This window comes from Lithobates pipiens, unplaced genomic scaffold (genome assembly GCF_037356315.1).
Source record: "Lithobates pipiens isolate NorthernLeopardFrog02 unplaced genomic scaffold, aLitPip1_a1.2 Scaffold_19, whole genome shotgun sequence".
NCBI lineage: Eukaryota > Metazoa > Chordata > Amphibia > Anura > Ranidae > Lithobates > Lithobates pipiens.
Genome location: NW_027507764.1, coordinates 65320872 through 65333975, shown reverse-complemented (window position 1 = coordinate 65333975; position 13104 = coordinate 65320872). Strand labels below are relative to the sequence as shown.

Sequence of the window (13104 nt, the reverse complement as noted above, 5' to 3'; positions counted from 1 at the left end):
AAGTTCCACAGTGAGTATAACAAGCATGTTATGCTACATATACAGACTGATTTGACTGTTGTGGGTTTAGTAACTCTTTGTGAAGTAAGGTACTGATGTTGGATGAGAAGACCTGGCTCACAATCAGAATTCCAACTCATCCCAAAGGTGTACCAGTAGGGTTGAGGTCAGGACTCTCCAGTTCCTCCAAACCAAACTCATCATACCATGTCTATATGGAGCTGGCTTTATACACATGGGTTCCGTGATGCTTGAACTGAAAAATACCAAACGGTCACAACAGAGTTTATCTTTGTATGCTGTAGCATTAACAGTACCCTTTACCGGGAACACCTGAATTCAATAATTGAGAGGGGTGTCCACGGACTTCTGGTCATACAAGTAACAGTCTAGCAACATGTTGCCTGGGGCACAGGTGCAAAACTAGAGAACTGCAAAGACATCACTGTATTCATTTGGATATTTATATATTGCTGTTTACAAAAGGGAAAGCTGGTTTAGCATAAAGGCACACAGTGGCCCTCAACTATGCAGTTGAAATTAATGTTAAGAAGAAGAAAAAAAACATTATTATAGGCAGTTTCTAGACTTTTTGTAGACTTTTGTTTAGCACTGATCTAGCTTACTGTTTTGGCATAGAGAATATTCAAAAAGGTGCTGACTCCACTAGGTATTAAAGAGAGTCATGGCCCTCCTATGTTGCATGTGTGTATAGCATTTGATATCCTGCTATAAAAGTGGTAGTAAACCGCAGCCAATAAAAAAATAAAAAAAAATAATAAAAAAGGGGGGGGGGGGGCAGGCAGTTGTCATAATGTGTTAGTATGCATCGCTTGAGACTCATCTGAAACCAAAGCCCTCCAGCAGCGCGCTGTCACCGATGTAGGTGCTCCCATCTTCCTCTGGTCTTCCTTCCGGGTCTGCGGGCTTCGGTGGTATGAATGGCGGAGCCACGGCGCCACTCCCACGCATGCACGCAGGAGTCACTGTTTACAGCACAAGCGAGTGCATGCACCAGTGATGTCACCGGCTGCTTCTAAAGTACAGGTGCATGTTTAGGAGATATTTACTGTACCTATAGGTCAGCCTTATTATATTGTGACCTATAGGTAAAAATCAACTAAAAGGAAGTTTACTCTCATTTTAAAATGATTGTAAAGTCTCTTTTTTTTTTTTAAATAACAAACAAGTTATACTAACCTGCCCTGCGCAGTAGATTTGCAGAGTAGCCCAGATCCTCCTCGTCTGTTTTTTCTTTGGCTCTCTTGGCCCCTCCCTCCTGTCGAGTGCCCCCACAGCAAGCAGCTTCCTATGGGGGAAGCCAAACTGAGTTTCCCTGTGTCCATTCAGACACAGAGCTGTAGTCTGACCTGATATATATATAGTTTTACAGAGAAAATATAAAAATATATTTTGCATCATCATAATGCAAATCCCTATTTAAAGTAGAAGGAAAGGGGTTTCAATAACTCACTAGTTAAACGTTGCTCCCCCTTAGCTCTGATCCATACACGTATAGTATTAAAAATCAGTTCCTAAAAACTATTTTTTCTTTTAGTTTCCTATGCATTCACTGACTGCAAAGCTCCAGCACTTCTCTGTGCAGCAGGGGATCCTATAACAGTGCTGAAAATTAGGAAATTGAGATATCACCCCGCCAGTGTCAATAGTTTCAGGGTTTTCAAGCACCCACCAGCCGCAGTGAGAGTGCCAGAGCTTTGCAGTTGACAAAGAAAAAAAACCCCACAGTATTCAGGAAGTAATTTATTACAAACTGTATACAGGATATCATGTCTTCCCTTTTACTTGAATTCATGTTTTTATATACATGCACCCTTCAATATAGAAAGAGAAAAAATTATTATCCACATATACTTCCTCCACGCACTTACCGAATTCATTCCTTTCACAATCTGTTCAAATTTATTCGTTCTCGTCATTAATCCACAACCACCACCCTATGAAAGAAGAAAACATTCAAGCCCTGGAACCAAGAAATATTTGGGCACAAGTACAAAACCATAGTACATTTACCCTGGTATAGCGCACACACCATACTTATCACACACACAAGCAATTCATACTGTATGCAGCTACAGTATTGATAGCGACTGCATAACCAAATTATGCAAATAGTGTATTTGAGCCAGTGTGGCCCAAGCAAAACTATTTAAGGAGTATTGTAAACCCAACACTTTATATTCCTCATATGTGCCTGCTGTACCAGTAAAACCTTGATTGCAAGCATAATTCGTTTTCGGACGCATGTTTGTAATCCAAAGCACTTATATATATCAAAAGCGAAATAATGGAAACTCAAATGATTAGGTCCACAACCATGTATTCATAAATCATTCAGTTTATAGTCCATAAAAAATGATTATAGCAATGTGATGGGTTGTGTAACAATAAAATGTCCATCCACAAATGGAAGCCTCCACAAGGGGATTAGAAGCAAAATCCAGCAGGAGCTCCAGAGTATAAAAGAGAAGAGAGGCACCTCTAAGTGTAGCAATATGGTTACATTTAATGAAGGTACAACATTTAGCAACTCACATGGTTGATGATTAAAACAGGCACATCTAAGTATGCAGGCATCCGGGGTAAAGCTGTCCACATGGATCGCCCTCCGCACCATGGGCTCTCACGCTGTCAATCTGCAATCATGACCGGGAAGACTACCCTGCAGTAGCAATTTAAAAGCAGGGCTCGAAGCTCTCGTGGAGCACAGCGTGGAAGTGACAACTTTGATGGTGGTGCGGGGGATGGTCTATGTGAACAACTTTACCCCACATAACTTAGATGTGCCAGTTTTAATCATAAACCATGTAAGTTGCTAAATGTTGGACCTTCATTAAATGTAACCATATTGCTACACTTAGAGGCACCTCTCTTCTCTTTTATACTGAGTTGTGACATGACACTACTTGTATATCAAGTCAAAATTTAATTACGATAAACATTTTGCTTGTCTTGCAAAACGCTCTCAAACCAAGGTTTTACTGTACTTTTATGAGAAAGTCTGCTGTTCTCTTTGTATTGCTTCCCTTGTGTAAAATCCCTGGTGATCTTGACAGTCCCTCTGCTTTCCTAATAAAAGCGGACCACACTAAGCAGGAGAACACAGCGTGGTCAGCTCTCTAGCTGTGCTGGGAAATCTGCCTGCTCTCCTTCAATGATCAGACTTGTCCTGACCCCCCCCCCTCCCCCACCGTCCCTTATATACAAACATTCACTGGGAAGCTCAGTATATTGTTGCTTCTGCTCCCCCAATTCTTAAAGCAGTGTTCCACCCGTCTTTTAGTTTATTAAAAGTCAGCAGCTAAAAAAAAAAAACATAGCTGCTGACTTTTAATAAACCGACACTTACCTGTCCCACGGTCCAGCGATGCGGCCATCTGGAGCCTCGCTCCTCTCCCCGGCGCCTCCAATAATATTGTGGACACCTGGCCGTGACAGCTTACGCTCTGTCATTGGCCAGCCACTCTTCTGGGACCTGAGTTGTCCCAGAAGATCGCTGGCATGGAGGGGCTGCCTAGGGCGAGAGGAGGAGTCGCCTAGGCGGCCGAGAACAGGATGGAGGAAGTGGGACAGGAAGTCCCACTAAAGAGAGAGTACAGACTCTCCCCCCCCCCAAAAAAAATGACATGCCAAATGTGGCATGTCAGGGGGCGAGTAGTGCTTAAAGCGAAAGTTCCACTTTTGGGTGGAACTCCGCTTTAAGCACCGAGAACAGAGGCATTTATAATTATTATTTTTCTTTATATCTATACAAAAGTGTTTTGCCTTTCATTTCTATAATAAACTGAATGGCTTGTTTTACAAGGTGAGGGTTTATAATCACAAAGTCCAGTTTTCTGGTTATGCTGAGAACTTCTCTCCTCCAATGATCAGACTTGTCCTGAACCCCCCCTCCACAGCCTTTCATTGGGAAGATCAGTGTGTTGCTGCTTCTCCTCCCCCAACTCTAATGCAGCCGAGATCACAGGGAATGTGATCACTTATAAAAATGCAGAAGATAAATGTTTATAATTTGTTTTTCCATCTATACACAAATGTTTTGCTTTTCATTTCTATTTAAGGCCCCTTTCACACGATCGGACCGATTGCATCCACTGGAAAAACGGACAGGCGGTTACAATCGGGCTACCCATTGACTTCTATGGGGAGGCGGATGTCAGCAGATATATGTCTACTGACACCCACCTGGCACCTGATCCGACAAGACCTACTGAAAAAAGATGTATGGCGATACGTTTGCCATCCGTCCAGCAGGTCTGATGGGATCATCCAATCGCCCCATAGAGGAAAGCGGGGCTCTGACAGGTCCATCTCAGCATAGTGAGCGGAGACGGACCCTGCCATCCGCCTGCTCAGCGGGGATCAATGCAGCGATCCCCGGTGAGAAAACTGTCTGTCAAAGTGGATCTGCCCCATGTGAAAGGGGTCTTAAACTGATGAATGGGTAGTTTTACAAGGTGATCGTTTACATAAACTCTAAAGGCCCCTTTCACACGGACGGACCGTCTATCTGTTTTTCTTCCATCCGTCAACGGACAGTACATTCTTATGGGCAAACGGATGGCCATCCATTAACCTCCGCTTCTGTTTTTAGCTGTTTTTTTTAACATACAAGGCTATGTCCAGATCCGTCAAAACAGATATTAACTGACAATGTCCGTCAACGTCCAATCAGCTAAGATCCGTTTTGAAGAAATAATTCAAAGTTCACAGTTTGACAAATAAAAAAACAAAGTGAAAAAAACCTTTAAATTTAAAAAGGGTTATGCAGAATACTAAAACGGTTTCAAACCTATCATGTGCTTCTGTGTCTTTTTATGCTATCAAAACACAATGAAATAACCAAATTAATTAATACATTTAAATTTGCACTGCATTATTTATATTATATTGGTACTGCCAATGGAACTTCTCCCGATGGAGATGGAAAGTAGTCATAAAATTGTTCACGCATGGCAATGTAGGATGGGAGGAGCAATGCTTTCTGAGTAATTTCTTTAAAGGCACAGAAACTGCTGTAAACGGACGAAAAACACTGATGTAAACGTGTACATTAACGGATGAAAATGGATATTAATGGATCGGAAGACGGATGAAAAACGGAGATTGACTGAAGAGAAGACGGATGAAGCAACGGATAAGAACTGATACATTTTTAACGTGGCTAAACTGATGGTGCCCGTGTGAAAGGGGCCTTAAGTGTTAGGTGATATGGACTTAGGCTTTACAGGTCCTGGCTGAACGAGCGGTTTGTAAAGTTATGATAAGGAACATTGTTGCTTTTGTTACAATACATTTTGTAACGACAGTTCAAGCTAGGCAGCAGAGATTTTATTACATCCATCCATTTTGCAATAAAGCTTAAAGGGTTACTAAACCCTCGTGTTTTTTTTGTTTTTTTTAAATAACAAACATGTCATACCTCCACTGTGCAGTTTGTTTTGGCCCCGATTTACCTCTTCTGGGGTCCCTCAGTGGTGCTAGTAGCTCCTCCCCGCATCGAGTGACCCATCAGAGAAGCGTTCTCCTATGGACACCTGTGTGGGAGTGCTCCCGAGTCCTGCTTCTGCGTCTATTGACCCCCGCATCATTGGATTAAATTGACAGCAGTGGGAGCCAATGGCTGCGCTGCTATCAATCTATCTATTCAATCAGGACATGAGACACCAGCTAGAGCTGGTGTGCTCATCTTTGGGGAGAAGAAAACCAGGTTCAGGAAAATAAAAAAGGGGGCATTGTGGGGCTGCAGCACTACAGAAGGTTTTTCACCTTAAAGGGGTTGTAAAGGTAAATGTTTTTTCACCTTAATGCATTCTATGCATTAAGGTGAAAAAACATCTGACAGTGCCTGCGCCCCCAGTCCCCCCATTTTACTTACCTCACCCCATCGAAAGTCCTGCGCTCGTCCCCCGGCGTCCTTTCCACCGTTCAGCCCGGCCGCTGATTGGCAGCCATTGGCTCGCGCTGCTGTCAATCACATCCACTGACGCAGAGCGCCGGGGGGCGGGGCCGTGTGATACAGCGAGTGGCTATAGCCACTGGCTGTATCGCGGGAGCGCGCCTGCAGGTGCTTCTCACCATGCGAGGGAGCTCGCATGAACGTGAGAAGCACCTGCGGGAGGAAGCCGAGACAGCCGAGGGACCCCAGAAGAGCAGGTTCGGGGCCACTCTGTGCAAAACAAGCTGCACAGTGGAGGTAAGTATAACATGTTTGTTATTTAAAAAAAAAAAAATCACTTTACAATCCCTTTAATGCATAGAATGCATTAAGGTGAAAAACTACGAGGATTTACAACCCCTTTAACACCGCCAGTTTGAATTATACATTCAAGTAACAAGCACGCCTTGTTAGAATTAATAAAGTTATTCCTAAAAAAGTTTACCTTTTTATACACCAAATCTATCGGACATCCAACATTGATATCCACAAAGTCCACATCGATGGTCCTGTTCAGCAGCTCAGCACATTTAGTCATGGTGTCAGGAAAAGAGCCCTCTAGCTGCAATTATATTGTATGATAAAATATAAGATATATTTTAGAAACATTAGAAAAAAAATAAAATAAGAGGACACAAACTCAATACTGGGTCTATGGGTTCATGTCCCAGGTTGTTCTAGTCAAAAGCTGCATTTTCTGGTTGAATGGAAAATGCCGCACTTGACCTGATGGTTCAAGAAAGGGTGACCACACTCCCTGGTGTGAAGCAGTGATAATTCATTTATTGAAGATAAAAATACATCAAGATACATCATAAGACAACATGAGACCTCTATGCAGGCATGGCAAAATTAACGCGTTTCACAAATAAATCAAGGTTCGCTTAGTCATAATCTAAAAATTACAATTAAGCAAACTTTGATTCGTGAAATGCGTTAACCTTGCCATGCCTGCATAGAGGTCACATGATGTCTTATGATGTATCTTGATGGATTTTTAGCTTCAATCAATTATCACCGCTTCATACCTGGGAGTGCGGTCAACCTTTCTTGAACCATTGGCTCTTATACAGGCTGCGGACTGGACCTGCACCACATGGTTGAAGGGAGCAATCATTCCCACCTGGAGCGGCACAGCTCTAGCAGTTATCAGCATTTGACCTGCTTTGCCTGCAGTTCAAATGCAGTTTAACCGCCCTAGCGGTAATCCCGAGTCTGGCTCGGGTTGGGAATTTACTAGCAGGAGCGGTAACCCCGAGCCAGATTCGGGATCGCACCGCTGGATACAGGGGAGGACACAGGGAGAGTTACTTACTTTGTCCCCTGGATCCAGCAATGTCCTCCGCGCTGTGTGATCGAGCTGTCCTCCGCTCGATTCACAGTGCTGAATGCCGCCGAGCTCCATTCCCTGCGACGTTACGGCGCACGGGAGCGGAGAGCGGCGGCAAATTCAAAAAAGTAAAAAGACACAAAACACACACAGCACTGCAATCTTACAGATTACAGTGCTGTATTAAAAAATACACACCCCCTTTGTCCCTAGTGGTCTGTGCAGTGCCCTGCATGCACTTTTATATTATAAATACTGTTTTTTCTGCCTGGAATTTGGAGATTGTCCATAGCAACCAAAAAGTGTCCCTTTTCAGTGTTTTAGGATTTGATTACATTATTGAATAATTTTTATTATTCTTTATTAAATTATAAACTTTATCATACCCGGGATGTCTGCTAGACTCTGGTTTGAAGAGATTTAAGAGCGTTATTCCTAAGAATTACAGGACTACAAAATAAAACGCCAGATTTCCATGCAAATATTTGTAATGCTTTCAGCACCTAATTCCAGACTGAATCATACCGCCAGGGAGGTTAATAGGGTATGATGCATCCTAAAAAAAAATGCAAAGAAGGTCAAACACAGCCTCTGACCTGTGTTGCACTCAATTAAAGTAAACAGGATGTTGCTGATCCGTGTTTGGCGTGTGTTCCAACCCACTGACATTGACTTTAAGACCCCATACATACATACTATACAACTTTTGTTGTCCGATTTCCTTTAAGATTTACCAAAACCATGTAGTGCAAGGACATAAAGGGTTGGATGCCACCTAGGAAATGAGATGGGCTCTATCTGATGTGCTGCAGCTTCCGATTAATACTGTAAGAAGCTCACAGTGTGCAGTGAAATCAAAGTAAGCATTTTTAGTACAAGAGATGAGCCGATACATCTGTTCAAAATTGAAGGAAAGACTGAAGTTGAGTTTTGGGGAAAATATTACATTTGGGTGGACAGACTCTAAAATAAGAAGACCCCCCTTATTGGAATTTTGGAGTATTTGCCTTGCATGAATAGAATTAGTTTACCATAACAGACCTGTACTCCAAAGAGGTCCTCGCTGTCATGCCTCTTCACCAGCGCCCATTCAGACGAGTGACCCTGAAGGAGGTTTGTACACATGGCCATCTCTCCACATGTGATGTCTGCTCCAAGCCGCTTGCATATTCTTCTATATGGGAGATTGCCGCACTGTACAGAGAACAAAGAACACAAGCAGGTCAGTATTACACGACAATCTCACTAACACAAATTAAAGTATTACTAAACCCAAGACCCTGCATTCACTATATTTGGTCTCCCATAGTACACAGAACATTAAAATACGATTATTTTAGTAAATATAAACTGCTAAATACCTTTTCTCATCAGCAGTATATATCAGTCTTGTGATGTCTATCAGTGTCTGGTTAAAGCTTTTAGGAGGATTTTTCATTCTCCCCTGATTGTCCTATGAGGCTGCAGGACCCTTGATCCTCTGGCTTTGACAGTGCTGATCACATGCACCCTCCCAAGAAAAAAAAAAAAACTCTCTAGCAATACACACCAAACTGAGGATGTGTACAGTGCCCTCAAGGCTCTATATTATCAGGAAATGGATTGGGGACTGTGAAAGAAGGGGAGGATCAGAGAAGACAGGATCACACAGCCTTTTTACACAATGCAGAGGATTAACCCCTTAGGTTCCACAGTGAGTATAACAAGTAGGCTTTACTGCATATATAAACTGATTTTACTGTTGGGTTTAATAACACTTTAAAGCTTACCCAGAAGTTGCATGTATATCATGCAGGTGCGAATTTCATGTGACTTATAAGGGTTTACATTGAAGTTTATGGCCTTCAAGTCTCATGAAAGTCAGACCAAAGTAGTACAGGAACTACTTTAAGTCGCACAGATATGAACGGTACTCATTTGGAAACATGAGGTCCAAAGTCGCATGACAAGTTGCACAAACGTGAATTCTATGCATTAAGGTAAAAAACCTTTTATGCTACAGCATCCCCCCAGAGCCCCTGTTTTACTTACTTAAGCTTGATCGTTATAGCAACAGAACGAGCACAGCAGCTCCAGCTCATGTCTCGGGTCCTCATTGGAGAGATTGATAGCAGCGGGAGCCATTGGCTCCCGCTGCTGTCAATCAAATCCAGTGGCAGGGGAGCCGGGATCGAGTTCTACTGTGTCAATAGAAGCAGCAGCAGGATTCGGGAGCTCGCCAACTTGAGTGCCCCCATGGAAAGTGGCTCTCCTAGCCCCTCTACTCGAGAAGAGGGACTAGGAGCACCGCCTGGGGACCTCAGAAAAGGAGGATCGGGCTGCTTGCATAGAAGGAGGCAAGTATAACATGTTTGTTATTTAAAAAAAAAAAAAAACACTTTACAATCACTTTACTTTTACATTCTGTGCTGCAGAAATGACAGCTGGAAGCTGCTTGATTGCAAGGGGCAATGAGAAAATGTTAGACCACTTTTCAAACAAAAGCCACATGTTGGCATACTCACTGTGGTTAACGGTGCCAGGTACAGTTTATTTCGGAAATCAATCTGAAGGTAAACAAAATCACAAATATGTTAAAAAAAATAAATAAAGGACAATAAAAACAGCTGTACCAATACTCAACACACATATATACCTACAACAAATGTTAGGGTTTGGTAATAGCTTAGACAAGTATTGTGCAGATCAGAAATAACCTGCTAGATTATCAAGGATTGCTGCGGCTGCTGCTGAACAATGACTACATTTGATAGGTTGTAGTTACTGCTTGGCCAATCATGTTTTACCCAACTTGTTGAGCCGGGTGGTGCAAAACAGGCCCACTGTTTGAAATTCGTCCAATTTAGCAGGAATCAGACAAAATTGGAGCCCTCTATTGTGGCATTAAGAGTCCTAAATAATGCACCACTAAGGCCTTCAGCTTTGCCCTGGGGCAGAGTAAAGGGTTTTCAGAAGTATGTACTTTACAAAAAAACCTTCATAACTGCCAGAAAGAGTTAGGATGGCCATACACAGAGTAAAATTTCTTTCCTACAACCACGGGTTGCATTGGTTAATGTGGGAATCCCTCCTGCCGGGCCATTGTCTTCTCCCAGCGGGGGCAGCTGGGGGAACATTAATGACTCAAATCTCACCTGGTTCCTGCTGAACCAGCCGAGATTAGAACATTGTATGGCCAAGCCTTAGTCTCCTTGTCCCTTCCTTTCTTTATTAAAGGGTAAAGTCACCTTTTCGAACATGTTACACTCGTATTTAAGGTGTGGCATGTACAACCCCAATTTAAAAAAATTTGGGACGCTGTGTAAAAACGTATGTCAGCAGGACAATGCTAAACCGCATACTGCATCTATGACAACAGCATGGCTGTGTCATACAAGAGTCTGGGTGCTTAACTGGCCTGCCTGCAGACGAGACCTTTTGCCAATTTCAAACTTTTGGCACATTCTAACATTAAAAATATGACAAGAAGACCATTGAATGGTGTGGTCTTGGGATCAGGTCTCTTTGGGCACCTTCCCTCCTTTCTGCACTAGTTCCTTCTTTGTCCATGCCCTGACCATTCAGGTGGTATAACCAGCCTCGCTTTATATGTCAGTGATGAACACTGAATACAGGTTTATTGCCCCACAAAGAAATAATCAGATAGCATTTGCATACAGTGAATGTGTGAGATGTATGGTCATTTCTGCCTAAATTCTGCTATACACAGAGGGTATGGAAAAAAAATCTCCCCCTTTAAAATATAATCATATTTTGTTGCTCTGCAGGCTGAAGTGAAGACACGCACAGTTTTTGTTTTATCCAGCTGTATTAACTTGTAACATCCGAGTGAAACATATAACACCAACATGACAGAAATAAATACAAAAAAATCAAAAACAGAATCACTGGAGTTGAAAAAAGGATCACCTAAAAAAAAAAAAAGACTCAATCAGGTGTAGCTAATCACATTTTCAATGGCACACAAAGCCATTTGACTTTCAACTGTGGTAATTTTGATTAGCTCAGCATGAAAAGAGCTTTCCTGGAGCATTTCAGTACCTGAAGCAAGGCACCGTCATCGTGATCTCTGGGATAAAGTTGTGGACAGACAAGTCAGGAGATGGATACAAAAATATGTCAAAGACTTAACCACTTCAATACAGGGCACTTTCGCCCCCTTCCTTCCCAGCCCAATTTTCAGCTTTCATCGCTCTAGCGCTTTCAGTGACAATTGCGCGGTCATGCTACACTGTACCCAAATGAAATTTTTATCATTTTGTTCGCACAAATAGAGCTTTATTTTGGTGTTATTTATTCACGACTCTGTTTTTTATTTTTTGCGATATAAGCACAAAAAAAGCGGAAATTTGGAAAAAAAAAACAATATTTTATTTTTTCTATTTTAAAAGAAATCCAATAAAATCAAATTTTGTCATAAATTTAAGCCAAAATGTATTCTGCTACATGTTTTTCGTAAAAAAAATTCCGTTAAGTGTATAATAATTGTTTTGTGTGATCATTTGCGTACATATGTCCGTGATCACACAAACCAATTATACACTTAACGGAATTTTTTTTACGAAAAACATATGTGTGCAGGTGATCACGTACATATGTGTGCAGATAATCATTGGGACATGTGATTTTAGTGGGACATATGTGGGGGACATGTTTTTATTAATAGGGACATGTGTTTTTATTATTTGGGGACATGTATGTTTTGGGGACATGTGTGGGGACATTGTGTTTATACTGTGTGGTGTGTTGTGTGTTTACACTAGACTGGTGATCAGTGAGTAAAAAGCTGTAAAAAACAGCTCATACTCACTGATCATCAGCCGGCTGCAGCGATCCGCTCTCCTCTCCTCAGCGATGACTTCTGTGTGAGGAGAGGAGGAGCCGATTGCCTAGCAACCAGCTGTTTGTTTACATCACATGACGGCCGTGATTGGACACGGCCGTCATGTGATCAGGAGGGCCAATCACAGAGCCCTCCTGCCGATCTGAAATGCGCCGTGTCCGGGTGACACGAGCACATCGGGATCGCGCCGCTGCGCGGGCACGCGCGCGATCCCGCTCCTTCTGAAGGACGTTCCTGAACGTCCTATCAGAAGTAGATGGCTCTCACCCAGCCGTATATGTGCATTGGCCGGGTGGGAAGTGGTTAATCAATGCCTAGAAGCACAGAGAAGTCTATTAATAAGAAGTGGAACGTATTTGGTACAACAAAGACCCTCCCTGGATCAGGACCTTGCTCCAAACTGGATGAAAGAGCCAGGAGGAAACTGGTCAGAGAGGCTACCAAGAGGCCAACAGCAACTCCGAAGCAGTTGCAGGAATTTATGACAAAGAATGGTCATTGTGTGCATGCGACGACAATAACACAAATTCTCCACCAATGTGGCTTGTATGGGAGGGTGCAAGAAAAAAAAATAAAACATTCCTCAGGAAAGGCCACATGAAGTAATAACTGAGCTTTGCCAAAATGCACCTTGAAGATTCTGAGGACTCATGGAAAAAGATGTTATGGTCAGAGGAGACTAAAATTGAAATATTTGGCCTCAACACCAAACAATATGTCTGGCAGAAATCCAATACAGCTCAACAGCCAAATAACACCATTCCTACAGTAAAGCATGGAGGGTGGTCATATCCCGTTATGGAGGGTGGTCATATCCCGTTATGGAGGTGGTCATATCCTGTTATGGAGGCGGTCATACCCTATTATGGGGAGGTTTCTCTGCAGCAGGGACTGGAGCACTTGTCAGGATAGAATTGGGCAAAATACCACCAAATGCTTGAGGGAAATCTGCTGCCCTCTGCTAGAAATTGT

General features: G+C 42.6%; 1 protein-coding gene across 3 annotated transcripts in view; it reads right to left on the bottom strand.

Annotated features, from left to right (window-relative positions):
* DUS3L (dihydrouridine synthase 3 like) overlaps positions 1-13104 on the bottom strand; it is a 51931-nt gene that overhangs the window by 28334 nt on the left and 10493 nt on the right. For all 3 annotated transcript variants that reach the window (XM_077490840.1, XM_077490838.1, XM_077490839.1), the window contains exons 5-8: positions 9794-9835; positions 8331-8483; positions 6405-6521; positions 1893-1958 (exon numbers count right to left, since the gene is read on the bottom strand). In XM_077490840.1, coding sequence (XP_077346966.1) covers positions 1893-1958; positions 6405-6521; positions 8331-8483; positions 9794-9835 — 378 coding nt within the window. The remainder of the gene's footprint in view (positions 1-1892; positions 1959-6404; positions 6522-8330; positions 8484-9793; positions 9836-13104) is intronic.